Here is a 28,000-nt window from a genome sequence, read left to right as displayed (position 1 = left end):
TTATGGCGCGCTTTGCGATATGTCGTTCGTCGTTCCATCGTCTTGTCGAGTAATCAATAATCATCAATGTTTAATATTTATGTGTTATGTTAAAGAATGTTTAACGCTTGCGTACCATTATTTTTACCCATTACAATTGTCGCACCAAATATACCAACAATGAAGCACATAACTAACTTTGATTAGACGTTCCAACCGAAACTGCGGTTTTATACGTGCAAGAATTATGTGACTCCCAAGTATCTCTTGACGAGATGGATCCTCAGAAATCATAAAAATGAAGAAGTCTTACATCGTAAGGCCTGAAAAATCCTGTTGAATCATAATCCCGAGATTTCATTTCGTTGATATGACAGTAACGTAACGCCGAATAGTTTTGAGGTTAGCTTGTAACTAGTCAAACACTGTTAAGCTTTTTATTTGATTTTGTTTTCTCCTTTTTTGGTTCTCAAATTATGACCAGTACTTTTATTGATTCTAGTTGTAAATTTGAATTGGCAACACCCTCAACATGGATAGCAGTGCAGAGAAAGGTGCCAAAGATACAGTAGAAAATTCGAGTTCATTTGATTATGGCACACCAAGTCAGAACAACGTTTCATTCTCATTCAACCTAGATCTGGAGAATTTCAACGAAGATTTTTATTCTGATTCTGACGGCGAATTGGAAATAGACGTATCTGAGATTGATAATTATGAAAGACAAAACGATCGAACGCGTATAAGAGAGATGGATAAGGATATATCTGTTTTCAACAAGATGGAAGAAGAGATCGAAAGGCAGCTAGACGCCAAAGCAGCTCGAACAAATTTGACAGCAACAAATGTTAAGAACATATTGAAACACGTTATCACCAACGAACACGTCATGGCAATGGTCAAACGGAAGGCCTACAACTTAGAAGATGATCTGATTTTTGAGCCAAAACTCACTAGAGCTAAAGCCAAGTAATATGCATTCATTCACTGTTATCAAATTCATTACAGGTTTTCTCATAAAATTACCAAAAGCCATATTTGTTAAACTTTTAAAATTATCTACCATGAAAAAATATTTCATTACCAATAAGACAAACCAATGCTTTAATATCTATGTTATCCTTTTTTGCTAGAGAGTTGGCTATGTCGCAGCCCAACATTCCTTGGCCGATAACGCCGATCAAGAAACTAAAGGGCTCCGAAGTGCAAGTGCTGATAGAGCAGGAGCTCCCTGAAGATTCATCCGACGAGGAATATCACCCTGGGCAAGATGAGCCAAGCGACGACGAAAGGGAAACGGAAGGGAGTTCTGTTTCAAGTGATGTTGACTCGCAGCCTGCGACTCCGGCTCCTCCTGCTAATCAACAACCTGTGGTTGAAGAACCGCAGCTGAAAATTGTTAACGTTCGATATGATGAAGCTGGAGTTTTCAAAATTCCAGAAGCCCGGCCACCCGCAACCAGTGAGAGTGAAAATATCGGACAAAGAACACGTTCGAAATTATGTCTGAGTGAGACGCCTTTGGAACAGATTGAACAAGCCTTCGTGCCCCCCGATATAACGACCGATATGTATGACTGGGACTGGGATGTTGACGAGGATTGGAATAACTTTTTAAAGGAATTCACACAACCATTGACTCAGGAAATTATCGGAGAAGATGACCCAGAGGCTGATCCAGAATACAACATATTAGAAGACGAGGACGGTGATTTGCTTGATAAGGAAGAACTGCGAATGGACAAGGCAGTCAAAGTTACTCGAAAGGAGCTCAACAATCTTGTTGCAGAATTATTTGAGTTCGCCGACATGTTCTCAAAAGAAGATCAAGATGTAACGAAAAAGAAAAGGTCTTCCGATACTATGAACTCCATAACTGAAAATACGTCTATCAATGGATCAGTCATAGAATTGCTCCCTGTTCTTGCCGAATCAAACTTACCAAAATTGGTAAGTACCGAGCAACGAGTCTTATTACATGTTCAACTTTGTCAACATATTCAACTCGTGGCACAGCATTTTGCTCTAACTTATATGCACCCCGAGTTACACAGCCAAGCGAAAATGTGCAAAGACAATCTGAACAGCTTGCGATATTTGAGTAATGGCGAGAATTCTGCATTCAATGCCATTAATCTGCCAGACGCTTTAGAGTTAGTTTCTGAACTGGAAACACAATTCAAAGATCCAAAATCGCGCCAAAACTACATCGAGTTTTTAAACCAAGAAATCGAACTCGGAAAAGCCCGTTTGAAGCAAAAGATGAGGTATATCCCTAAGTATTATCCGGCAATAAAAAACCTACTTCTAAAAGGCAAAGCCTTGATTTACCCGCAACTTTTGCCTGAGATTCCGTTTGGACATTGTCCAAAGAGGGTTAAAATGAACACATATTTAAAGTCTGAGGACCAACTGATCGTTTTGGGACTTGAACAATTCATTCCGTTTGTAAGTCTAAAGCAAACGAAATTCAAAAACGAAAAAATGAAACTGTTCGACACAGCCCAATTAATCAGCCAGTACCTTGTTCCTAATAAAGACCCATCTACCCTTTTCAAACACATCAACAAATGCCGTACAAGTCAGACAAAAAATCCAATTCAGGAATGGTACAAGACTGAAAAAGTCCCCAATGTGATACATTGCATTATTCCAGTGAGTAAAAACGACCTTAAAGCACCTCAAGAACAACCATTTAATAGGTTGTCTGTACAGTGGCAAAGAATGTTCACTGATATCAAAAATCCAAGTAACGAACAGACCCAAATCAGGTTGAAAAGAATATACAAAGATCTGTTGAAGCCATCACAACTCGATACCAACTGTAATTCTAAGGCTGAATCAATACCCTTGAAGCGCAGGATAAACCACAATTTATTAAACCCTACAGTAAACATGTTGCCCGCTATGCCATTTCTAAATACTCCAATTAAAAACACTGGAGATAGTGATAAATCGAAAGACAGTATTAAAACTCCAGATGAGAATCTGAAAAAATGGTGTATAAATTCTGGAAGTCAGGAATTGCCAAACATAGAGTTGTTTGATAGTCCCTCAAGCTCTGTCCAGAGCCAAGTAACCGAAACTGTGAAAGATATTGGGTTCGATATGAGTGTCAAATCTGCTTGTCAAGTCGAAAATATTTGCACCGATACAAATTTCAGTGCCTGCAAACAGTCTGAGAATATATCGTCTGAAATTGGTCCAAGTTTGGAGTCAAATTTAAATATGGATGCTTTGAAAGAAATGGAGAAAATTCACGAATCCGAAGACTTAACTGTGAAAGAACAAGTGTCCCCAAATTTACAGGCGATATCTAGTGATTCTCGTAATCATCTAGAAGAAACCAAGGAACAAGTAAACTTACCGGCAACTACAGATAAACCGCAACTGCGAACGACAACTCCGCGTCTTGCTAAAATTCGAAGTGCTCAAAATATGAAAATGATGGCTCAAATTTTAGGAAATAAAAGTCCTGCTCTAAGCACAGCAGGTGTCAAACCGCGAGGGAAGAAAGGTGGACCTAAGAATTCAGAAGAGCCATCAACTTCAAATAATGGGGTGAGGAAACAATGGAAAAATAAAATTATAACAATATGTGAAAATAAAAACAAGGTATTTAATGATATCGAAGTAGTGAATGTTATCATTGGAAATGTTTTTTTATTTCCAACAGGACAATGAAGATGAGATAGCAGAACTGATGCTAGCTAGTACGACTATAAAAAAAGATCAAAAAAGAGCCAAACAGGCCCGTGAGTTGGAAAACATCAAGCGATTAGTAGAGGCTGAAAATAATTTGAGTCAAGAAGAGAGAGCAACAAGTGAGTTTTCAAATTAAGTATCCCGTTTTCGAATTTCGAAATAGTTTTTTAACAAATATAGACAACATGTTTCCAGAAATACGACACTAACAGATCTGATGTTTTCTTCACTTTTTAGAGTTTGCAGTTTCATTTCTTCACAAGTTGCATAAAGCATTAGATCCAAGTTCGGAAGTCTTTAAAGCCATAATAAAGTTATTTCTAGACTATAACGAGCAGATTGATACATTGAACGGACCAGAAAATGAGGGTTCCTGCCATTCCAAACAAACAAGAGATGAGAGATCCTTGTGCGCCGTTATTGCTCCATTAGGCAATGAGCGGCCATCGAATTCTCAATGCATCATTGAAGGTGACCATTTCAATTCAACGAGTCAAGTTTCCAAGGATTTGCTTACGATAGATCTTTACAAAGACGTTTGTGAAAAGTTGGTAGATTATCCAGAACTCAATTCGGATTTCCTGCTATTTTTAAAACCCCATCAGGCTGCTATGATTGGCAAATCAGTTGAACATACAATGCTACAAAAAATGAACGATTTTGTAGACATAGCACAAATTTATTTCGCAAAACAGCCATCAAAGCTCTCAAAAGTTATGCAAGCCATAACTCAATTGGCAACAGACACTGATGTCAGTTTAGAAACCGTGAACGATGTTATGGAAAACCTTTTAAAAGGGCATCCCCTTGTTATGGATACGTTTTTACAAGTACTACCGAATGGAAAACCTCCCGAAAGGTAATTCTATCGTTATTTTCAATGTTGAAACTAGAGTATTCTGTAAGTACTTTCTTTATGGAACATGTGTATATTTTTTAGCTTATTTGCACAGCACATGTTCGAAAATCTGACCTGCCCCCCTGGTCCTCACGATAAAACAAAAACTTATGCAGAAGATGCACCTGAACTTTACGAGAATATTGAAATTCCCGTCTCCAGCTCACATGAGGATCCTTATGGAGGTGATAACTGCAAGTGTGAGTGTCACAATCTAGACGGTCATAATCTGAAGAGTAGGAGCGAACATTGTGTGTCTTGCGGCACCAGAGTGAGTACGAAACACCCATTTTTTTTAAATTTAATTTTCGCATTCAACTCGTTTAAATCACGTTACATTCCCCATCTGATGTTTACCTCAATGACTGCCAACAGTTTCTGAATGGAAGGATATATCTTCAGACGACAGAAGGTTTAAGACCAGCCAGAATAACATTTCCCGGAGGAGATGATGAAAAACAAGAACACATCATACGAGTATCCTTAAAGACTACCGAAAAATTTGTGCCAGCAACACCGAAAAGACGGCGAAAATCATCTAAAAACTCTCCTGACCAAACGGATGCAAAAGCAAACAAAAATTCTCCAATTAAAGATAGTGAAGAAATGGATAAGTCATCTCTTAAGTCAAAGCGAATGAACAAAATTTCAATGAAGTCTAGAGAGCAAAAGAAATCTCCTAAAAATACCGAAATCAGCTCAAGACTTAGTAGTAACAATAATCCGATTGAGAAAAAAGAATCTATGTCACCAATTAAAACTAAGAGGGAAGAAAGGGCAGAAAAAAGAGAAGCTCAGGATATTTCAAGATCAAAACGAACCAAAGTCGCCTATAAGAACACAGTCAAATCAAGTAAAATACTGGATTCGGAGAATACGGATAATGCAACGCAATCACAGACTGACGATACTAGCCAAGACGAAAATTCAATACCGGATTGTGGCAAGGTTCACGATATTGAAGAAGAAAGTAAAATGAGTGAGTATCTGCATTTCTCGTATGTCCCGTAACTGTTTTTTTTCAATGAGAATATGTAATTTAAACAGGTACAAACGAATATGAGACTGAGGAAACTGTGAGGCTTGAGAAGATGGAAGTTTCAAGCGATTCAGGCAGTGAGCCTGAACATGAAATCCGGAACGCTGTTGATATTAGGCCATGGACAAGACAAGAAGATGCAATTTTACTAGAATGTATCAAGAAGGAATATTCAGAAAACACTTTTTTAACAATCAGTGAGACTCTGGGAGATCGAACTGTTCAACAGGTACGTACATCAGCAAATTAATTGAATGAAATTTTTCTTTCTGTGCAATTGAAGTGATGATACATCAAACTTTTTACACAGGTTAAAGAACGGTTCGAGATTCTTCTTTCATTATTAGAGAAAATGGCCTGACGCGAAAAATCAGATGGACTGTATGAGAAGTTGAAAGAAAATTAAGTATACCAGTATTACAGCTATTTAATACTCGCGTATCAAGGGATCAAGATTTCCAACAATAAGTAACGCCGCTCAGCTTGCTAACCTGCAAACTTTATATTATATCAACAGTATCCTTATATTCTCAGGAGTGTCTATTATCAAACTCACGAGACGTGATTAGAACTGTACGCTTATCGAAAGTTTGATTAATATGCGACGTTATTTTTACTTTCTATTTTCTTGTTTATTGATTCAAAATATAATTTATGTACATAAAAAATATTAAACAATTCTTGGATGTTAATTTTATTTAAGAAACCCAAAAATTTCTCTCTGTGAACCTAACTCGTCCTCCTCCTTCAATGCATTCATAATTCCTGCATTCAACTTAATTCCAATGTCTTTTGCGAGCTGAAAGATTAAATCATTCAAGACACTTATAAATGATCGCGCTAAAAACGAATAGACATTTATTTGAAATCTCATACCTCTACTGTTTTAACCAATGTCGAGGGTTGAAGACTGCCATATCCCGTCTTCACCACAGACGTTATACGACCATTGGGCATTACGGCGACAACTATACTTGCTGCACTACACTCTTCCTCCTCTGAAGTTGGATCAACTACACAATTTTCTCCTATCTGTATAAAAGTAAAATTCTGACTAGCTACCAGATTACCCCATATTACAAGAGCTTAAAAAAAAAAATATAACAATTATACTGCTATGAAATTGAAACTTGGAAAGAATATTTAAGCCATTTTATGGAATTCGTGAAACTGGTAGAACTCACAAATCACTTTAGGAGTTCTTTAATAAGCAATGCCCTCAACGAATCTATTTGAAAGTCTGAACACTGCGCTTAGTTTCTTGCCCAAAATTCCTGGGGCACATCATACAACAGGAAACTAAAATTTGGTCATGGTAAATCTATTTATATTATACATTGCATATGATTACTTGCAACTTACTTTGCAGAGGGTAACCAGAACAGGAAAACTACTAACATCCAGCTTAACACAATCGAAAGGATCGTCTGATAATTGAATGTCAGCTTTACCACCGTCAAGTGTTGCAGTTGTAACTTTGGGAATTTGTGCACTGTATAATGCAGCCTTAACCGCTAATGCTACAGCATCAAATAAATTGCCATCGCATTGAAGAATCTGTGGAATGTGAGATTATTTCAAAGATTTGTTCATTCAACTGAAAAGCTTGGACTAATGAAGATTACTTTATTTGCCAAGCAATGTAGGAATAAGACAACTTTGGATACTCACTAAAACGTCAACATATAATTTCCAACACTTTTGCTGAGGTAAAATGCACAGTGTTGTTAAATCAAGAACATGAGATGACTGGTAAGCTAACGTTAAAGTATTGCTTATTTCTGTACCTAAATTGTCACCTCCTTTCCCTTCAAATGCCGGTGTAGCATTGGCGGAACTGAAAATTGGAATACAGTTGACATAAGAAATGCGAATCTGGATGATAAGAAACAGTTTATGTCTGATTACGAACCAGTCAACAAAGAATTCCAATTTTCCTTCATTAGGGTTGTCGGGATAGGGTGTGTCAACCTCGGCTTTAACACCGACTAGAATATCAGTATTTGCTAGTCGTAAACGAGCAGAACCACTAGTATGAGGTAAGACTTTTGTTTCCACTTCTATTGGGCGATATTCAGATCTATTTCTGCCATCGGTTCGGTAGTTATCCTATAAATAATATGCAAGATTTAAGGTTTTCTCACCAAAATTCAAAAGTGTGATCAAAAGTGCCGTGATTCTTTGAATCAAAGTAATGTTCCATCACGTACAAATTGAAAGGGGTGGCATCGTTCGTATAGAGAATGACGATCGGAGCAACAATTAAATTCGAAAGTACTAATAGAAAGAGTCAACTCACATCCACCCCGTGCACTATAAATGTTTTTTCAGCTAAGCTCAACAATGTATTCGCCATTCTAATTGGGACAGTACTCGAGATGAGACATATGCGGTCGCTGATTAATTCTCTATTAAAAAACCTGCTTCAGTGTCTTTCAAAAGACGCAGCTTTATAACCTAAAAATACGCGAGTACGCCAAAGCACGTTGTCAACGGATAATTACTGGCGAGCAGCGGGGCGGGAGGGACGATGTTTGTCAATCAATCGAGATCGTTGATCGATTCTTTTTTCTCAATAATCGTTTATTTTCGCCAGATGTTTTTCACAGCTTCGATTAATCGATATTCGATGCTATTTCTCAGACATTTTACAAAGGGTGAAATCACCCGTCTTACCCCCTTTTCTAATGAACTAGTAGTCATCGCAGATAAAAGAAGTTTGTAAACGTCTTATGTCTGGACATGAATAAGGTTGCTGCGTCAACCAGCATTCTTGCAAAAACAGTCTTGATTCAGATTTTAAACGAATAACACCGCATCTTGCAACAAAACATAATTTTCTCAACATTTTAATTTTCGCCACTTATTTGCCACACAAGCTCAAGTACCCACATTTTATTATGTAATTCCAACGAGAGTTACAATATTAACATTGCCGCCGACGCAAACGCTAGCAAAACGATACCAAGATAACGTAAAAATTCAGTTTCAAGTACGTTACTTCGCAAGTAGTTTTAATCGCTGTAGAGATCACCAGTCGTATAACAGTGTTTACTGGATATGAGTGATCGGAAGAGTGAAATTAATTATTTCATTTGGTTGGTTACATAGCTTTAAGAATCTGCATAATTCTTTAAATGTTGATACATATTTTGAGGAAACGTATTTTTAATCTGCATGGCGATGCTGATAACTAAGCAGTATACGAAGATATTAATAGGTAGATAGGATGTAATGGCTAAGGAGTGAATTCGTGTGAAAAATATTACAGATGCATTAAACTGAAACATAACTATTATACATATATTAATTATTAACATAATATACAAAACGGTACACTAATAAAAGTTACACGTTCGTACACAATAAACGTTACACCTGCAGATTTGTATGTATATATGTTATGAAGTCAAGTGTCTTAGTCCGAAATAGCGCAAATAAATATGTACAAATAAAAAGACGAATATCAATATGTAATACTAAAGCTTAATACAACATTCATAACAATGTACAAAGCCATAATTCGAATTTTCCGAAGCTGTTTCAATTTTCACGTTTTTTTTCAAATGGTTATCATTGTGATTATTTGTTATCAGTATAGTACCATTATTTTGGAATGATAATCATTGCCTTCAAATAGATAAATGCTTAATTAATGTTTTTTCAATGAGATTCGACGAATCAAGTTTTCGAATACGATTTCCTGGGTAACATAATTCTTTGACTATAACAATGCATGATCATAATTGCTTTAATAAAACTAGCAACCAAATCGTCCGAAGGTAAATGTGTATTATTAAAAGAAAGTTTTAATACTGAAATATGTAAGAAGTTCTTGCATTTTTACATCTCAACCACTTCTAAAAATCGGCAAATGATGAAAAATAGCAAAATAACAGTTTGGCATAGCAGGTAATTATTGTGACGAAATGACGAACATATTTACATTACGATGTAGGTATATCTTGAAAATAATACAAGCACTTTACAAGAGCTTAACGCTTCAAGGTGCGAAAAACAGTACAAAATTGTTTTCTAGAACGGAGAGATGAAACAGGAGCAAGACTTATTATATGTAGCAAGACGTATGACACTAAATCACTACGGTTCTTAAGAATTAAATATGTAGGTATGGTTCAGTTGAGGTGAAAAATGATTCAACAAATCAGAATATGTTTGATTACGAAAATCTTACCGCGTGTTATTGCAGAGATGTGTAGAACCAAGTTGTTGTCAAATTGAATTGGGATAAACATTGTATTTGAGTGTGAAAATCGAATCTAATTCTAATCTAAATGGCACGGTTTTATTTGTCACACTATATGAGCGACTTTACAATAAATAAAGAAGGAATAGTGTATGAAAAAATAGAACTAGGGTAGCAAAAACTATTAATAATATTAATAATACACATTTTAAATGTTTCAATTCCATCCTGAAGTACACACAATTCCTCTTTCAATCAAAATCGCTTGTATATTATTATTCGTTAATTGAGCACAATGGTTAAAATTGAAACACAACTTTACTCAACTAGGGATTTGCAAAAATTCACCTCACTTTTCTAAAACTTACATGTATATTTGTGGAAAAATATTTGAATATATCCACTTCTATGATAAAAATACACTATTGCATACTAAGATTATTTGTAAGCCTGTGCAAATATATGTATATTGCATTTCGCATCGTACATTAGTTGCTGATCAATTGGGTACTTGTAAGGTTTCTCATGTAAAATTTCATAAAACTAACGTAAGACTAGATATAAAAGTTCATGTATGAATATTAAAGTCATAAACGACTTGAACGCATATGCTACTTATACTCAGATGAGACATCTCCATACCTTGTTAAAACTACAAGTTACCGCAAGCAAGTATATTATAAAAAATATTTTAGTTATTACATAATAACAATTAGTAAGGTGATAATGTCAAATTCCAAGCATCCCAATGGTCGTAATTGGAATTAAAATATTTGCACAGGAAAACAAAATAATCACAGACTCGGCACACTAATGGTTTATTCAATATGCAATTAGATCTGAATTATTTGTGTTTACTGGCGTGTTGTATTTACCGAAAATAAAGATGTAATATATGCCTGATAACAGAGCTAAGAAAATTGTGTTCCATGGTATAGGTGCACAATATTACTGCGACCATTCGGAAAGCAATAACTTTTGGACTCAAGCCTCTCGATTAATGGTTGAAACCCCGTTTGATAAGCTTACGTTATTGTATAATATTTAAATAATTAATTTTCTGGGTGATAGCATAATCTACGAGTCTTTAATAATTGGCATTTCATGGCCTATGGCCTCATTTTGAAACATTAAGGTCGATATACACGTATTCCGATATATTGTGCAATTAAAAAAAAATCAATTGCATCTGAAGAAGTTTTTTTTTCATCAGTTACCACGGACAATATTATACTTGTCCATTCTTTTTCGTATCCATACTTTTATGCAAAATCAATTTACATCTGTTTTATTTGGATAATCGATCATGCTTTTCATCCAAATAGAATTTTTTTCAAATATCTTTCTGATATGAACACTTCTGCCAGCCTATTGTTAAAGCCTACTGAACGCAGAATGTTAATTTAACCATTGCTGACAGTCGAAGTCCATTATCATTTTTAGATATCTCCTATTAACGAGGATGCAAGTTAAAAATTGTTGTTTTGATTTTAACGAGAACCAAAAGTTCATCAGACAGCGTAGGTTTTACAGAATTAAGACGCGATTTTGTGTTGAGTCCAATACATCTTATTTCATCAACATTGCAATCCAGATACGTTCTAGTTGCTTGTCAAGAAGGGAGCATTATTCACACTCATTGGAAAACTACGCGGAATGGCTCGGTACTGAAGAAATCACTCATGAAATATATTGTTTCAACGTTTGTGAAAGCTTATTTATCTCAAGGTCGAAATTTACGTGTGGTTTGTCTGGGGTCCACCCATTCTCTGTTGCATCAGGTTTAAAAGCAGCTCAGAGTACTGCTGCATCATGTTCACAACTTTGCCTTGATCCTGTCCAGCGACAAGTTCTTGGAACTTGGCTGTTGCTTCATTCGTATGTCCTCCGTCTTCATTGTGGTTCGCAGCACTAGCTGCCACTAGCCTCAGAGTGTGCATAGCCTCGTTAACTGACGATTCTAAACCACGCAGCATCGTATCTCTATCAAGAGCCGTAGCTGATGGGTCGCCTGAGTTATCAAGAGTCAGGCGCTTGTAGAGCTGTACCACATTGTCGGCTGTCCTTGTCAATTCATCTGCTATCGTATTGCACAACTGAGTAGACACTGCGTGTAAAAAACATGTAAAGATTTTTCGTCAGTTCAAAATATTCCTTATTGTACAATTTTGGTGAAGTAAATTTGTGTGTTGAGATCTCGCCATTCAAAAATATTTAGCAAATCCAGTCGGAATTGAGAATCAATCTATGGTACGTTGTCACTGTGCAGTTACAATTCGCATGTAAATTAATTACACATTCTTGGACAACACGTATGACTTTATGTACATATGTATATTAGAATTTCTATGGACTATTTTTTGTATCAAAGGTGGAAGATAAGGTGCAGGCTTGCATGCATGTTAATTATTATTGTCTAAAATCCGTATGAGATCATGCTATTTTCATTAATGATTCCAGACTTTATCTGAATCAAAATTCAAATGTTAATCGTATATTATGGTCAGCGAACATATTTTCTAGATATCTGACTAAATTATTATAAAGTTGAAGACGAAATTGATAGCTAAAAAAAAACAGTGGCCTAATGTAAATTTAAAAAATTACTCAAACGTAAAATTTTACGTATGAATATTTAAAAACCATACAAGTGATTGTAATTACTGTATGATTCCTATTACCGTGATATTGTGAAACACTGAAGCTGTACAAAAAGCTGTGATCAATATTTTAGTTTAGCCAATAAAAATTACCAATGTTTACTAGTCGTGTGCTAACAAGAAGTTCTGATAAAAAAAAATAAGCATTTTGGTTATTATAAATTAAAAATGTTCGAGATCTTCACAAGTGTTCTTTTACTTTTTTGATACTGTATGCAAGAGTGTAAAAATAAGTCCTCAGTAAAAAGAATAAATTTCCATTTGAATCATATTAGTACATTCAGCGTTTATGTACAGCAATCAGCCCAAACATCTAGGTTCTAGTCTGCTTTCTGATTGACTAGTGCTTGAGAATGAAACTGTCAACCATAGCATGATCACTTACAAATTTATTATTTATTGAATGAAATGCTTATTAATTTCACAGCACGGCATTCTCAATAGGCGGCGTTAGTTTACCTAAACTGTTATCCATGACTACTGTGGGAGTAAAAGGCTCGTATTAAAAATTATGTTAATCAAGGTACAATTAACACGATGAATCTGTGCCCAGCATATCAATTAAATGTAGTAAAATATATGCTTCATTATTTGGATGAATATCAAGTAGCAAATTGAACTGAAGCCTTTTTCATATTGCTATTATTTGAATCAAAGAGGATAAATATAACATTTCTTATCCAGAGATGCAAAATCCACAAGGAGATGTTTAATAGAAATGTTGAAAACCTACATTCGGCACTGGCAATATCGATTGCATGATCAGTGTCTTTGACTGGAAGCTCTTGAGGACTTGGTTCAAGTTGGTTTCGGTTTGCAGTTGCCAACCTGCCTCCCCCTTGTCCAGCTGGCCCATTTGCTCCTCCCCTACCATTGGTCATCGTTGCAGCCGATCCTGATCTTCTGACCATCGCAGTTGGTATGCTTGAGGTGTAAGATATAAATTTCACAGGTAAAATCACATTAATTTCCTACTTGGTATATTATGAATAAATACAACCCAAATGTAATATAAATCGAGTTTAGCTTACCTGGCTGAGGAGTGATCGATACTGATACTTCTAGGCCGCGGAGGTAGAGCTGGTTTTCCTGAATTCCCATTGGAAGACGTGTCCTCTGAACTTGAGTCTTCATGATTTCCTACTTGACTTAGATTCACTGGTCACAAAAAGCAAGCAGAGTTAAAAATTCTCATCATACATTGACTGAGTTTGTTTCACTGGATAATTTCCTTTATTCAAGTTTTTACTTACCACTGGAATAAGCTCCCTGCATACCACGCCTCCGTAGCACCGAGGGAAGACCATTTCCCGAAGAGGAAGTGGATTTCATTTGATGATTTGCTTTATTTTGTGAACTAATCGTTGGCCTCATTAAGCCACTTATTCTGCTTCCACTGTTTTGATTGCTCCAACCTCTTCCACCACTAGAAATACCAACGTCTGACTCGGAGTCACTTTGCTAGAAGAGAATGAAATGAAAGTAATACTTTCTATTTCAGTTCAGAATTCTAAAATTCTTATGCAAATTAAGAACTCAAGTATGGATACATTCAGATCCACTAGTGAAATTTTCACTTCTTCAATGACCTCTTGTCGAACATAATAGATCTGAAGAAATTACACCGATCAGTGAAGAAGATAGTTTCATTTACCTGATTCAATACGCCTACGCTGCTGCTGCGTGTCATGTGATTAGCATAGCCTTTCCCCGCGGTATGTCTTGACTGACCTCCATTGCCCCCGCTACCATTCCCCCTAGAAGAGCTAGTTCCGTTTTTGGTGCTAAGCTTTCCTGAAACTATGAGTCATTACTTATGAGAATAATTGCCCAAGGAGTACTGTATATAATACTATTGCTCATCGACGTACAATTTTGAAATAAAATCTACATATTATTTGAGATAACGAACTTAGTGTAAATGCGTGTGCAGTGAATATTACATTTATTACTCATTAAGCACAAGCAATGGCTGGAATAGTTTTTGAAATACAAGAAAAGTTTTTATTGATTTCTCTCTTTGACAAGGGTTGGTATCGTGGGTGACATTTGAATACCTTTTATCGGACCATGCAGTAACCGGTTTGGTGGACTGACGGAGAGGTCGCTAAGTGAGCAGGCACGTCGCATACCACCTCCCTCTTCCTCGCTGTCAATAATTTTTGAGGACAGCCGCCCCCCACTAGTGCCAACTGTTGACACAACACACACACACATGCACTAATCTACCTTCCAGATAATACATACGTCGAAATGTGACAATAATTGATTTCTTCGATCAGCTTTGTGCGATCCCAAGCAAATTTAGAAACGAATCAAGATCGTATATAAAAACATACATAAACAGTTACTTGTACACTTTAGGTTAAAGGACTGTATGAAAGTATAATTTGTATGCTCTTAATGCCTGCTAGTACGTAATGAAAGATTTGAAATCAAAAATATTGAATTTTCAATCAGTTATAAAGAAATCATTAGAAGTGATAAAAAGGATGTGGATTAGGATATCAAGCGAGGTAAAACGGAGATTGTGGATAGGGTGCTGCTGAAAGAACATGCCATAAACTGCGCTGCATGCGAAAATAATAAACATTTTTTAAGCTTATAAAATTGTGTAAAATGTCCCTGCTTAGCAGAGTTTCAATGCAACATTCAAACTGAAAAGTAATTGCTGTCTCCTTGAGAACCAAACAAGTCAAAATAATTCTTTGTCAAAAGCCGGGATTCTTTAGCTACCACTTGACAATTATTATCGCCGTAATACTAAAATAAATAAAGAAATCAACAGCAACATCTATCAATAATAAACTGATTTTTCTTGCACAATACACATAAATGAGAGGCACCTGCCGAGAGTATTACACGGAAAAAATGTCAGAAACCAATGACCACAATTCAATCAACTTTTACTCATTTGAACAGAAATTGTAGAATGACTGGATTGTAAACAAATATAAAACTTGGTCTCCGACACTTTTTCCAATACTCTGAGGTACCTGTGTAATGCTGCTTTGATGGAAGTATCACTTGGTTGATAGTTGGCAATTTCTTTGTCCACTTTGCATGACTTTGGCAATGGGATGCGGGAGGCCAGAGCCGTTTTGGGGAGTTCGTACAGCTAGATGCTGACGTCGATGATCCACTTTCAAAAATCGACTTGTCCATTGTAGATACATCAGCGCAGTCGCTATCTTCCCCTGACTGACCGCGAGCTTCACGTTTAAGCATCCAACACTTAGTATCTCGTTCAGCTTCCAGCTTGGCAAAGTTTTCGTTCGAATCTTGGCGGCGTACTTGCTTGAAATCCTTATTTTGGGCTAAGTATGTCTCTCTACGGACTAAATTTTCAAATTCTTTTGAGAGTAACTTGACAGTTCCTTCAATCGCCCTACTTATTCTAATATCCACATTTTTGTCTTCAATTCGGGGGTGTTTGCCTTCAACTTGCTGGTTCAAAATAGTCGGCGCAATTTTTGCAACTTGAGAATTATGGGGCGGATCCAAGTTTGGTTCTAGAGAATCATAGCGTTCGGGTGTGTCTTTAGTCGGAATTTGGTTTTCAAAATGTTTATTCTGTTGGACCTCATTGACTGATTCTTGCCCTAACGAGTCTTCGTAGTTTTGTGATTCACTGTCGGTTGTATGATTCATACTCTCAGGGTTCCTATAACTTTGATTTTCGCAACTGGACTTTGATTCGTAACCGGATTCACTTCCAAAATAAGAATTCCGTTTGACTTGCTTCATAGGTAAACTAAGATACTTGTTTTTTTCCATTTGAATATCGCAAGATTGTGGTAAGAGATGTGAATTCTGAACAAAGTTTTCAAACTTTTTCAAGTTATCTTCGGATCTGTTTTTCTTTTTATTGCTTTCTACGTCACTGACTTCTTTCGATGAACTTTGAACATCTTGCACAGCACAAGACTCTGAAGTCTTTATGAGTTCTATACTATCGCAAGTATCACTACAAGAATAATTTTTCAAGCATTCCGAATACTGGGACTGCGATGTATCCATATTATATTTGTTCCAAGCTGGCCGTGCCCTGTTTCGCATGCTTTGAGTTCTCGCTGAATTTCGTTTGGGTTTTGGTGGTTTGTGAGCAACAAAATCATTCAATACCAACATGGATTTGGGCTCACCTTGTGCTGTTGCAGAATTACTTTTGCCCTTTGAAGTTATATCGCAAGTATCATCTATGTTATCAGATTTACTATTATTGTCATCCAAATTAAAGTTATAATAAATTGAAGTTTTACGATGGGTTTCTTCATTTTCGAGGTAATTATTCACCAATTTTACAGCATTTAATCTCGTGTCTTGTAATGACTTCGATCTAAATACAGCTCGCAGTTGGCTAGGAAGATCAGAGCTTTTCTCAGCATTATTTCGAGCACTGGATTCAGTCGTGTTACTGGAAGGACCATTGTAAGTTTCCGAATTCTGTCTCTTTCGCTTGTAGTGCGAGTCGAAAAGCATTTCTAATGGTGCAGATTTCACCATGGAGTCTGAATCATCAGTTAGAACACTTTCTGTACTTCTGTGATCAGTATTTTCCCTCAGTGGAAACATCTGGTAATCAGATTCGTCCGTCAAAATACTCTCCTGACTTCTACAAGCCTGCATCTTGCGTCGTGAAAGGAAAAAACTGGCACTCGAGTGTCTCTCATGTTCGAAATTATAATCTAAAATTTCGGCGCTGCCTTTAGAGAAGGATTCTACTGATACATCAGATAAAATGCTCTCTTGCGATTGAGTGAGTATCCTTCTACGTAGATTTTCGTAATTTGGATAGTTCTGATTCTCTGAAAGTTCCGGATAGTTGTATAATAAATAATCACTGACACATCTTCGAGGGGGATTTTTGAAATCCCCTTCTAAAGAATCGTCACTGAAACTACCGTTTCCATCGTCATCGTTACCGGGTACTTCAACGGATTTATGTTCGATGTATTCATTCATAGCTGGTAAGCTCTCAAACGATTTAGTTATATTTTCTAGCTCCGTTTCATTGTCATTAAGTCCAATAAAATAGCTACAGGATTTTCGCTTAGCAGCAAATCGGGCGAATCGATTTGCGTTTTTTCTGCAACGTTCCTTAAGAATCTTTAGTTCCTCGCAGACCGGCGATTCTGGCAATGATTGATTGGCCTTGTTCAAAGACAGCTTGTACTTTTCAGTTTTCTTTAAGCTTAATGTCATCGGGCGCTTGGGATTAACTTTAGGTTTTATTTTTTCACTTATACAAGCAGTCGTCTGACTTTTGGGCAATATTTGTTCACGTGGCATTTTAGACTTGGGAAAAACATTTCCCACAAGAGGGATTTTGTTAACTAGTTGATACGAGTTAAATTTGGGTTTTGGGTTTGGTGGAGGTTTGTTAGTATTAGTTAATCTTGCGTTTTGAATTGTCTGTCCGCTTCTATTACCTGTGTTCAGTCTGCTTTGTCGGTGATGCTTCTCTGCAGGAATGTGACTACTGAGATCGGAAATACTCTGACTTGATTTCAAAGATGATCGATATCCAACCTGTGAATCAAACACTTGTATTAAATTATTGCAAAAAAAAAAAAAAATCAACAGTAAATTATTTACGAAATGGCCTGTAATCTTATCCTACAAGATGATCATGTAAAATTGATTTTAATGGTTGTTATTCGTACGTGATCAGCGTATGCAGAACGTTTAGACCACTCCTGCCACTCTCTGCCTTTCACCCCACTCTTCAGATTAAAGATTCACTTACACTTTGTAATTTTCTCCTAGTTTCTTCTATTCTCCTCTGTAATTCTTCTCGCTTCTTAGTTGCATCTGTATCACCTCTCGTATGTTTTGCTGCATTTATCACAGCGACATTTCTGACCCTGCCTGCCCCACTTTCGCCAATGGAACTGGTCCTGCAGAATGCAAAATATATCAGTATGATTCGCATCTATATAGTGAAACTGGATGAAGCAAATTGCATTTGTTCATTTAGACATTAGTATGTACATTGTACATACATCGGGAAGTAACAAAGTATACGTTACCTTCCATGAAATTTTGAACTTATGCTAGTCGTCTTCAACATATTTGTTGGTTCTTCAGCACCGCTCAGAGATTCGAACGCGCTCTTCAAATATTTTTCACGATGACTTTGATTGGCCAATTGGTCAAAACTCTCAGAGCTGACTTCTGAAAGCATAGATAGAGGATTGCGCTCTGCACTTGGTGTCGATGCTCCACCTTCTGAGTCTGAGTCATCCTGACTACCAGATGCTGTGAGCTCGTTAGTTCGTGCAGTCTCTCCGTTTCTTGGTTTTTTCAACCGCCTCTGAGATCTTTATAAGTTCAAATATTTAATTAAGTATACCATTGATATGCAACTTGAATTACCAAACAAGTGAAGTAAATAGAATATATATAAGTAAATTACTAACTTTCTGAGTTCTTCAACGTCCATGGCGTTAACAGTGAATTGATTCGAGACAATATCTTCGGTGGGTGGATAATACATGAGCGGATGATGATGATGAGACTTTTCGGAACCAGTCGTACCATTCTCTCCCTCTGAGTAGTCTTCGACATCTCCATCATGTTCGGTACTCTCATGGTCCTGAATAATACGAAGAAAAAAAAAAATAACGGAGTTTCGTTAGGCCATTTTGTCTACCAGTGATTGATTGATTGCAGTTGGACAAGTATAGCTGGATTATTGCTCTATGTCAAGATATAACTAGATTTAATTTTATGGTGAGCAAATTTGTTTTTGAATTGTGTGCTCATTCTAGATAAGTGTAAATGAAACCTCACATTGCATTAGAAATAATATAAAGATTAAAAAAAAAATAAAAAATGGTGCAAGGCAAAGCTGTGCTATAAAAAAGTAACCTTCAACAAATGAAAGTAGAAACTGAGGCATAATCTTTAATACACTCGAAGGAACTTGTATTTTATCTTCCTTGAGACAACAGTCTAACGTCGTGTACCTCGAACTTGAAACTTCCAAGGCTGCTGTCGTCCGTGTGATGGCGGCTTCTTGAATGTCGAGTCAACTCCGTCAAATTGCTACCTCTAGTTATGGTCACGTTACCTCCCATCACCTATGCGATTCATTGAAAATAATTGTAGTTGTAAACAAGCAGCTAGTATCAAAACAAATGGACTGCTGATAAACTCAAAGTTGAATGACAACATAACAAAACTGTATCGTAAAATTGTCAAATTTAATATTACGAGTAAGTGTGATATTGTATGGCAAAGCATAAAAGTGCAAAGAACAAACAGGACAACACATACGCAAATTATATCGTGATTGTATAAGCAAATTCAATTATTTCGCATGCGTTCGAATATGAGTGAACTATTGCAGTTATAATGATTTATTGTTATTATGACAAGTTAGTACCTGTTTTGAATCATCAGTCAGTTCTCTGTAACTATCTGGACATGGCTGAAATTCATTTTCTTCGTCGTCCTAAAAATGTTGTTAAAATGATTGTTATAAAATTTGCATTGCAGTTGCAAAATGTAAAAGAGAGTCTGTATAAATTGGATAACTTTTAGTTGCACAGAATTCTTAAGCAAAACAGGTTTGTTACAGGTTGTCAAGGCATAGCAGTTTCTTGCCGATTATTTATTGTTTTTTAAAAGCTGTAGGTGAAAAAATTTGAACTTCAGCATATAATAGTAATGATTTGTCATTGCCATTCAAAACCTAACTAGTATCACATTATTTTCAGTGTACATGCTTCCTAGGATCGAGAGCAAAGTTGAATAATGAAATACCAACCCTTTTGATGATCATGGTATCTCGCCTATAATCACTGCTACATTTTGTTTCGGTACCACTATCAATGGAGCTGTCTTTAGAGCCCCCTCCGCCTCCTCCACCATCGGAGTCTACTCCGCCACCAACGCGAGGAGATGGGAATGGAATGACTGGATCACTATCGTAAACTGACTTGACAGTGATACCATCGCTTTGTTGAACTCTCTGTGCCCATCGCCCTTTCGGCAGATCAACGCCAAGCATTCTGACCCCGCCGCCAAGTGCAGGCGGTTCTTCTGTCGCAGCTGCAGTGGTTATTTGTTTCTTAGCCCATAGAGGCAGCTGTCCAACGCTAAACCGATAGTCGATTCCGGTTCCTTGAGGGGTAGGATTCGCATTTGGGTCAAGAAATTCTGGGGGTGGAGCGCCAAACGTTTCGTTGTCCAGATGAAGAGCAATGCCACCTCCATTGACCAGTTGTGGCCTTCTACAAAAAATGTCAAGATATTATTAATACTCGGTCTGTTTGATTCCCCTGTGAAAGTGTTATATGTCAGCTACTCGACCACTCACTTTCCTGCTCGCATTGCCTGCTGAGCGAGTCGGGCTTGCATGGTGACAACCATGTCGTGGGGGACTTTCCACACGAAAACACAGCCATCTCCACTCGCCGACACCAAGTGTCGACAATCGGGGCTGAACCGCAGACCTGTAACAAGCTCCGAATGGCCCAGCATCGTTGCCATGCATTCTCCACTGTAGTAGTCGTACACACATAGTGTTTTATCCGTGCAGGAAGTAGCGACGTATATCCCTGAGGCATCTAGAAGTAAATTTTTATTAAACAATTAAGGTATGCAAACAAAAGGTAGTACGAACTTTGACCGAGCCATGTAATTTCGGGAAAAATGGTTTATTAAAGTAAATTCCGTACCCAAGACAACCTTAATGAGAGATCCGTCTTCCCCAGCGGATCCCTTGAACGTTTTACTATGTTTGGCAGTAGCTACATTGTAAACACGAATATTTCTGTCCTGGCAAGCTGTTAAAACGTGCTTTTGACTTGAATCCACTTCCATATCATACAACGTTGTTTTTCCAGCTGCATTATGGCCTCTAGCAAACTGTGGCGTCCCGCCAGGCGTCTGAAACGAGAAGGGTGGGAACACGTGAATAAAAATTAGTTGAATGTGTCGTACGGATGTTTTTTGATAGCTAGGAAAACTATTACAGGTTTTCTCACCCCTTGAAGCTGTCTGAAAATTATGCTCTTGTCTGCACCGCATGAGACCATCTGTATCTGGTTGGTTTGATTCGTTTGATTGAAGAATCGGACGGCCGTTATGGACGAGCTATGATCGTCAAGAGTTTGTACGAAATTGTAACCGTGATCCACGCTGAACACGTGAATCAGTCGGTCTCTAGAGGCACTGGCTAACAGCTTAGGAGTATCTTCTTTAGAAAACTTAGAGTACCTAGAATACTCAAGACAAAGCACCTCCGCGTCGTGTGCTTCGACACGGCATATTTCTTCTAGAGTGGACACTTCGTGAATTCGGATATTACCAGACCTGAAAAAAGAAAAAAATAGAATGACAACTAACCGGGATAACTAAGAACATTCTATGGCAACTTTGAGATCGCTTAATGAGAAAGTAAATTTTGCAAAAAATTCCGCTTACCTATCACCAGATGCAAGGTGTTTCCCATCAGGACTGATCCGAATTGATCTGACACCATTCCGTCCGTCGTAAGACGCGTCACTTTTTTCTGCAGATCCCGCTGCAGCCAAGTCTAGATCCTTTAAATACGTCAATTCCGGATCGATGTACAACACCTTCAGTAGTTCCTGAGAAGAAAAGATGGCGTATGAATTAGTTGATTCAAAATCTTTGAATTTTCATACTTACTTTGAAAATGTTCCGTTAGTATGGTAACTTTTTCACTTACATTGCTGTAGATATTCCTCCTGTACATGGTGTCATCGGGGAGTAAATCCTTCTCTAGATTCCATACGCGAATAGTGTCGTCACTCGAACAGGTAACAAAGCTCCCAGGTGGCATAGCGGTGACAGAATCAGATCCCGTAGGATACATTTCCACACCCCATATGCACGCTGAATGATAGAGAAACGAGTGAGATTTTCCAACCCTCCTTATGTCTCTCACATCCCAAACGTAAATACTATGATCGTTATAGACGCAAGTCAATTTATGATGGCACTCGTCGAAAGCCAGGGCAATAGTGTCCGGATATTTGGCGCTTGCTGGATGCTGAGACATGTGACTGAAAAAAAGGTGAAGAATCTTTGATTAATGAATACAAATTACGGTTACCGATGTTTTTTTCTCAGAAATTAATTCCTCACCTGATGGTCAACCCTTGGGCAACATCAACTCCGAGGTAATGTGTTCTGGGTAAAGTCGTTACAAATTCCAACGAGACGGGACTGAAACACCTCACTATACCCTCGGCGCAGCCTATGAAAATATATTCGGCACCAACAGCCATGCAATTTGCACTGATTGTCTGTGAAAAATAGACGGTCACGTAAATTCGATTACGGGGTTCACATAGTTTCCTAAGGGTAAACCAATTAATGCATTTATTGAAACGAAGCACAAAACTGCAACGTCTCGGAACTCACCCTTAACTCAACCCATTTATCTAAAAGCCTTCGATTATTAAATTCACAAAGGAGTCCAGTCTTTGTAATGGCGTAAGTCGAGTCAGCCATTTCCCCCCGTCCACAGGCAACGTCGACAAAATCATTGTTCCTTTGCTCACCGAGAATAGCCGACCTACCCATCAAGGGTACGGGCTCTTTGTACTGAAATAAAAAGTGCGAATCTCTTCATCATTCGGTACCCTCTATGAATAATAATTAAGATCTGCAACGACTGCAGGATAGTATGAAAATTCTTACCTTGGCACTGCGCGAGTATTCCAAGTACCAGAACTTGACGTGCCTGTTTCCAACGGTGACAAAGTAGTTGCCATTTTCAGCAAAGGATACAGCCTTCACTTTACTCGAGACTTTATTAGAGGCCACTTTCACGTTGTTCTTCCAATCCCAGACGTTGACGATCATGTCGTGCTGGGAACCGACCGAGACAACGTATTTGTTGCCTGGTGAAAACGCCTGCAAAATCGCAAATTTATCGAATTAGCGTTCGCGTAAAAGAACGGAAGACTGATTCGCGATTAGTGATATTTTGATACGGCTATAGGAGTTATTTGAGTCTTCGAGTTTGGGGTTCCAATCACAGGGGGTAGCGGCAATTTAAGGATGAATCAAGAGTTGGGAATAGAGAAAAAAAAATATCACGGTTTAATCGATTCGAACATTCTAATTGTAAACCTTTTTCCCAGATAGTTGATATATTAGCTTGTGCCGATCGAATTTGCTCAGATTAATTTCTATTACACGATATAGGAATGTTTTTTCATAATTGGTATTCACTGTCATTGGCGCAAATACCATTCCTCTATAGATTTTTTACGCAGTTTTTTCTCTTTAGCAACTGTTGATTCGGACGGCTGGCCGATTCATCTTTAAGAAGCGGCAACTTCCTTACTTTCTTACTTATTTCAGCTCTTTGAAACAACAAGTGAAGGGTCAACAAGCAGTAGCAATTGTGCAGTATTAAACGTAACAGTCGCTTTTTTTCAACCAGCACGTCGAGACCCCGAGTGTTTCTAATGGTTTATTTTGTCTTGCTTGAGGTCTCCACGTGACAAAATGCGTATTTACGGTTCCCGTGGGACGTGAAAAAATTCCCAAATGCCGTATACACCATAACGTATACGCGGGGCATACGAAACAAGGAATAAAAAATTTAAAAAAAAAGAAACAAACGCGAGATCGTGTAGCTACGCGAAACACCGTTATACGCGATCCTATGGGTGGGCATATTAAGCAATTTCCGTACAGGAACGGCCGCAGCGGCGCGCCCATGTATTGTAGCGCATATTAGGTATAAGGTATATATTGCCCCGCAGCATACAACCTATGTAAAATATGCATTCATAAACAGGTATACAAGTATAATTAACGCATTCGTAACGTGTAAAATTGTCAATACAGCTCGTTGTGCAGAGTTGTGCGATGAGAAAATAAAAAATTGATAATAAAATGAAGCGACATGAGAATACTCAATAAAACAAATAAGCAATTACGCATCGAGATGCATCGGCTATTTCTTGCTTGCAGCTGCTTATACATATTTCAAATTGCGTATTCCTCTTCCGCCCGTTGTGTCAGTCAAGTAACCGCAGCTTATATACTTGCCGACGAGCCGTCGATCGGTTATCGCTAATTAGCATGAGACGGACGACACGAAGCTATACCAGTTATACCCGTATACCCGAGATGTTGCATGCATAAGTGCAGTGTACGCATATAAGGCGTAAAGAGAGACTCAGATATAGAGCTCAGGATCGGCCGTTAGATTGCTGCTGCTGCTGCTGCTCTGCACGCGGGTCTTTTTCCAATAGGCACACATGGCCAGAGTTATCTCCTACTCGTGCGTTAAAGTCACCGCTCGCTTGTTAGAAGCTGCAAAGTCTACGGAGCTCGATGATTTGCATCACCATTCGATTCAATGCTTAGACAATTTTCAGTAGCCTTTACCGAAAACCGAACCACCGAGAAAGAATCTCGAACAATTTATTGCACCGCAAAAAATTGTTCAAGTTGGGTCAAGCGGATCTAGTCGGTTGAAAATTAGTCTCTATAAGCTTAAAAGTACCTCTAATCTAGTACATTTCCATTATATGTATAAGAAAATCATACATGAGGTATGGGAATCCAGTTGCTCGACATTCGCGTTAGTTTACTCAAGAATCTTTGTTTGAGATCCGTACCAATCAGTTCCAACAATGTTGAAAACTGACTAGTCGATACAGCGTATCAACTTACCACGCAATTGATGCCGTACTTGTGTCCGGGAAATTCTGCGATCTGAACGGCATTGTGAGGATCGGCGACATCCCAAACACGGACATTCGGCACGTGGCCGCATTCGCCGGTAGCAAGAAGTTTCCCATCCCCGGATAAAGCCAGTGACGTAACGGTCTTTCGGCACGCATTGAGAACATGTGTCTGACTGTTTTTTCGCGGATTGAACAACACCACCGTGCATCTGGAACAATAGAAGAAAATTATATTAGAAGAGATGATATTGTGCTTCGGATTCGTGATTGCTGAAGGGGGTTCCATGTCCCCGATTTAAATATATAACAATACGTCAAATACAAACTGCCTATAACGGTTCTTCGCGACATTTTTACAGACGGTTTTTATTGTGGCAGGCACGAGTCAGATCGAAACGCAGCCAAATCCGAGTCGCCTCGAGCCAAATAACGACACAAAGACACGGTAATTTGGGTTATTTATTGTATCTACTCTGTTTTTACGAGGACGAGGAAGTCGGTAACGTTACCGTCACGATCAATGTTTAGGAAAAATCGTTAATTTGCACTATTGGGAATGTATGAAATTTAGTTAATACATATACAATCACTCGTTAGAATATCTGCATTTACGTCGAGTTTCAATCAAAGCTGCTCCGACGATCGAATCGAGAGTACCTCGCCCTGTAACGGCCAGTTCCGACATTCTGGGTCAGAATAAGCCGGCGTCCGGTAGTCCGGATGGGCATTCCTCAACCCGGCGTGCCGATATCCGTCGAAGAGAGTCTGGGAACGGGATCCAAGGACCCGGGGAATGAGCACTGCGGGTTGACGATTCCACGGGACGGATCGACGGGAAGTTCAAGTTCACGAGAAACGAGGATCCAGCTATATCACCTTGATCAGCCGGCGGCATTTCAACAGTAATTTCATTCCTTTCTGCTTGGTTTGGTTCACGCTGCTTTCTCTCAGGCCAACAAGTACCTGGCCTCTTATACCAGTCACGGGACACCGGGCATGATACTCGATCACAGACAGAGAAGGAGAGAAAGACGGCCCCGGCAGATATCACAAACTTATCGTAGAAAACACCCTGGGCAACATTTTCCTATATAACTAGGAAACTAATTGCCGCTGTAACCCCAAATAGTTTCGATCAATGATTCAAAGGTTACAGCCGAAAACCAAATCAAAAGTGACAAGAAAAAAAACTAATCTATTACAAATCGCAGTTTGTTACTAAGTAATGAAATGTCTATAAATAAGCTACTTTGGTGAAGTCGATAATCGTACGTGAATGTTGGTGGGAAAAATCAAGCTCCGGTAAGTGGATATTTGTCAACGAAAAAATGAAAACCCTCCGAGGTATTCTGACAATTTTAATAAAATTATTCACTATCAATGGATATTTCAAACGGGAAATCGTTTGCCTCTATTCATACTCGATAGCCGAGTCGTTGAACCTAGTTCGATTCAAATCGATCGGCATTCGAAGCTGCTGCATTCCAAACTCAACTCGTACACATATATGCATACGAATAATCGATCACTGTAATTGTACTTATTGTAAGTGTGACGTATAATTGTATGCTGTACTGCATTCGCGAAAGTCTTTTCATCACACGTGTGTTCAGGTGCACCGTGGGTTTTTATTGGGCTGTAAAATTACTACATCGGGATCTATTTCGTCATGGTTATAGTTGTAACGAAATCACGGCAGGCTGAACTCGCCAATTCCGCAAACGAGAATCGAGTTTAGCTTCTGGAAGTCGATAGTTCGATGTAAAGTAATCACGCGAAATTTACAGCAATTATTATACGGACAATACGACGCGATGCGAATTGGTTAGAAATTATTTTCCCTCGAGTTTCAAGCGTGTAGATCGAATAGGTCGGAATAGCTCCATGTTTATACTATACATATATAAGTAATACACTTTTACCAGTTATGTGTAATACTAAAGTACCGAAACCTACATTAATAACGAGGATAAAATCAACCGCTTGATAAAAAGATTATTGTTATTGGAACAAATGGTACGGTATTGTATGAACGGTGAATTTAAAGCGCAGATACATGCGCGAATAGCAAATATCGCGCATCACGTCCGTAAGAATCCGCGATGAGGTTCAACTTTTACTTCAAACTATATACCGACCCAATTTGTTCGAGCCAATTATATTTAAATTACAATTCTTATTCAAAGAAAAAGCCCAGCGAAATTGCCTGTACGCTTTTACCACAAGACCGCACGCGTAAGTTGAAGTACGTTTAACGCAGATTCGACGGTCGTCTATACATATACGTATATTACACACTTTCTGTCAACATGTGACGACTTCGTTCCGTCTTCTGTTCATTCTAATTTTATTTCGAACCAACTGTATCCATACCAGAATTATACCACACTTCAGCGGGTTAAGAAAGTTCGAAATTTACCATTCCGATTGAGTTCTTTTGTGTGCCGAATCGGAGTCGATTGGTCGAACGAAAATCATTTTTGCAGCCCGGGGGCAAGTTTACTTTCGATCTGTAACTATACGGCAGATATGTCGCGTAGCAAATATCAACGAACCACTTCGGTGTACTTGAGTTTTAATTAGTAATTATTCATCAACAATGATCGACTCAAGATGATTCATAAACGAGACTTTAATTATAGCCATTAGGAAGTTTTCAATAAATCTCTCCAATGGAGGATCAAAATTTATTTTCTAGTCTTAAGGCGTCTGAAAAAGTTTAAGCTTTTCAGAAATTGAAAACGACCATGTGGCAAAAGTTGGTTCTAATAATTTAAGACAGATTCACGCAGCTGAATAAATTCACCGATCGCAATATAATTC

At 38.0% G+C, this 28,000-nt stretch overlaps 3 protein-coding genes across 13 annotated transcripts in view; 1 reads left to right on the top strand and 2 right to left on the bottom strand.

Annotated features, from left to right (window-relative positions):
• On the top strand, positions 1–5,985 carry LOC124303262 (GON-4-like protein). Of its 2 annotated transcripts, none has more exons than XM_046760275.1 (9): positions 1–295; positions 482–948; positions 1,113–3,540; positions 3,656–3,803; positions 3,922–4,543; positions 4,625–4,853; positions 4,958–5,561; positions 5,630–5,850; positions 5,932–5,985. In XM_046760275.1, the coding sequence occupies exons 2-9, from the start codon at positions 512–514 to the stop codon at positions 5,980–5,982; spliced, it is 4,740 nt and encodes a 1,579-aa protein (XP_046616231.1). In that variant the 5' UTR covers positions 1–295; positions 482–511; the 3' UTR covers positions 5,983–5,985. The 2 variants fall into 2 exon arrangements, with proteins under 2 accessions (XP_046616231.1, XP_046616230.1); XM_046760274.1 differs by having other exon boundaries at positions 1–381.
• Positions 5,986–6,246: 261 nt separating this feature from the next.
• Positions 6,247–8,119, bottom strand: LOC124303267 (exosome complex component RRP42). 2 transcript variants are annotated; one of them, XM_046760290.1, is made up of 6 exons: positions 7,921–8,119; positions 7,534–7,730; positions 7,293–7,458; positions 6,984–7,178; positions 6,498–6,671; positions 6,247–6,420 (listed from the first exon to the last, which is right to left on the bottom strand). In XM_046760290.1, the coding sequence occupies exons 1-6, from the start codon at positions 7,975–7,977 to the stop codon at positions 6,316–6,318; spliced, it is 894 nt and encodes a 297-aa protein (XP_046616246.1). In that variant the 5' UTR covers positions 7,978–8,119; the 3' UTR covers positions 6,247–6,315. The 2 variants fall into 2 exon arrangements, with proteins under 2 accessions (XP_046616246.1, XP_046616247.1); XM_046760291.1 differs by having other exon boundaries at positions 6,251–6,420; positions 6,498–6,653.
• Positions 8,120–8,227: 108 nt separating this feature from the next.
• The window catches only part of LOC124303260 (mitogen-activated protein kinase-binding protein 1), an 84,915-nt gene continuing 65,142 nt past the window's right edge, over positions 8,228–28,000 (bottom strand). For 3 of the 9 annotated variants that reach the window (XM_046760264.1, XM_046760265.1, XM_046760271.1), the window contains 23 exons: positions 25,164–25,386; positions 23,169–23,384; positions 22,890–23,072; positions 22,611–22,771; positions 22,192–22,528; positions 21,924–22,090; positions 21,485–21,812; positions 21,176–21,386; positions 20,815–21,064; positions 20,263–20,728; positions 19,879–19,947; positions 19,460–19,573; positions 18,911–19,086; positions 18,521–18,811; positions 18,238–18,388; positions 17,921–18,020; positions 14,546–14,680; positions 14,143–14,288; positions 13,742–13,949; positions 13,520–13,646; positions 13,222–13,412; positions 12,948–12,968; positions 8,228–11,935 (listed from right to left, as the gene is read on the bottom strand). In XM_046760264.1, coding sequence (XP_046616220.1) covers positions 11,565–11,935; positions 12,948–12,968; positions 13,222–13,412; positions 13,520–13,646; positions 13,742–13,949; positions 14,143–14,288; positions 14,546–14,680; positions 17,921–18,020; positions 18,238–18,388; positions 18,521–18,811; positions 18,911–19,086; positions 19,460–19,573; positions 19,879–19,947; positions 20,263–20,728; positions 20,815–21,064; positions 21,176–21,386; positions 21,485–21,812; positions 21,924–22,090; positions 22,192–22,528; positions 22,611–22,771; positions 22,890–23,072; positions 23,169–23,384; positions 25,164–25,386 — 4,642 coding nt within the window. In that variant the 3' untranslated portion in view covers positions 8,228–11,564. Of the gene's footprint in view, positions 11,936–12,873; positions 12,969–13,221; positions 13,413–13,519; positions 13,647–13,741; positions 13,950–14,142; positions 14,289–14,545; positions 14,681–17,920; positions 18,021–18,237; positions 18,389–18,520; positions 18,812–18,910; positions 19,087–19,459; positions 19,574–19,878; positions 19,948–20,262; positions 20,729–20,814; positions 21,065–21,175; positions 21,387–21,484; positions 21,813–21,923; positions 22,091–22,191; positions 22,529–22,610; positions 22,772–22,889; positions 23,073–23,168; positions 23,385–25,163; positions 25,387–28,000 lie in introns of all 9 variants that reach the window. The other 6 variants (XM_046760273.1, XM_046760269.1, XM_046760268.1 and 3 more) reach the window with 6 other exon arrangements.

This window comes from Neodiprion virginianus, chromosome 4 (genome assembly GCF_021901495.1).
Source record: "Neodiprion virginianus isolate iyNeoVirg1 chromosome 4, iyNeoVirg1.1, whole genome shotgun sequence".
NCBI classification, from domain to species: Eukaryota; Metazoa; Arthropoda; class Insecta; order Hymenoptera; family Diprionidae; genus Neodiprion; species Neodiprion virginianus.
Note: the sequence above shows the minus strand (reverse complement) of the source record. Positions and strands in the feature narration are given on the sequence as shown.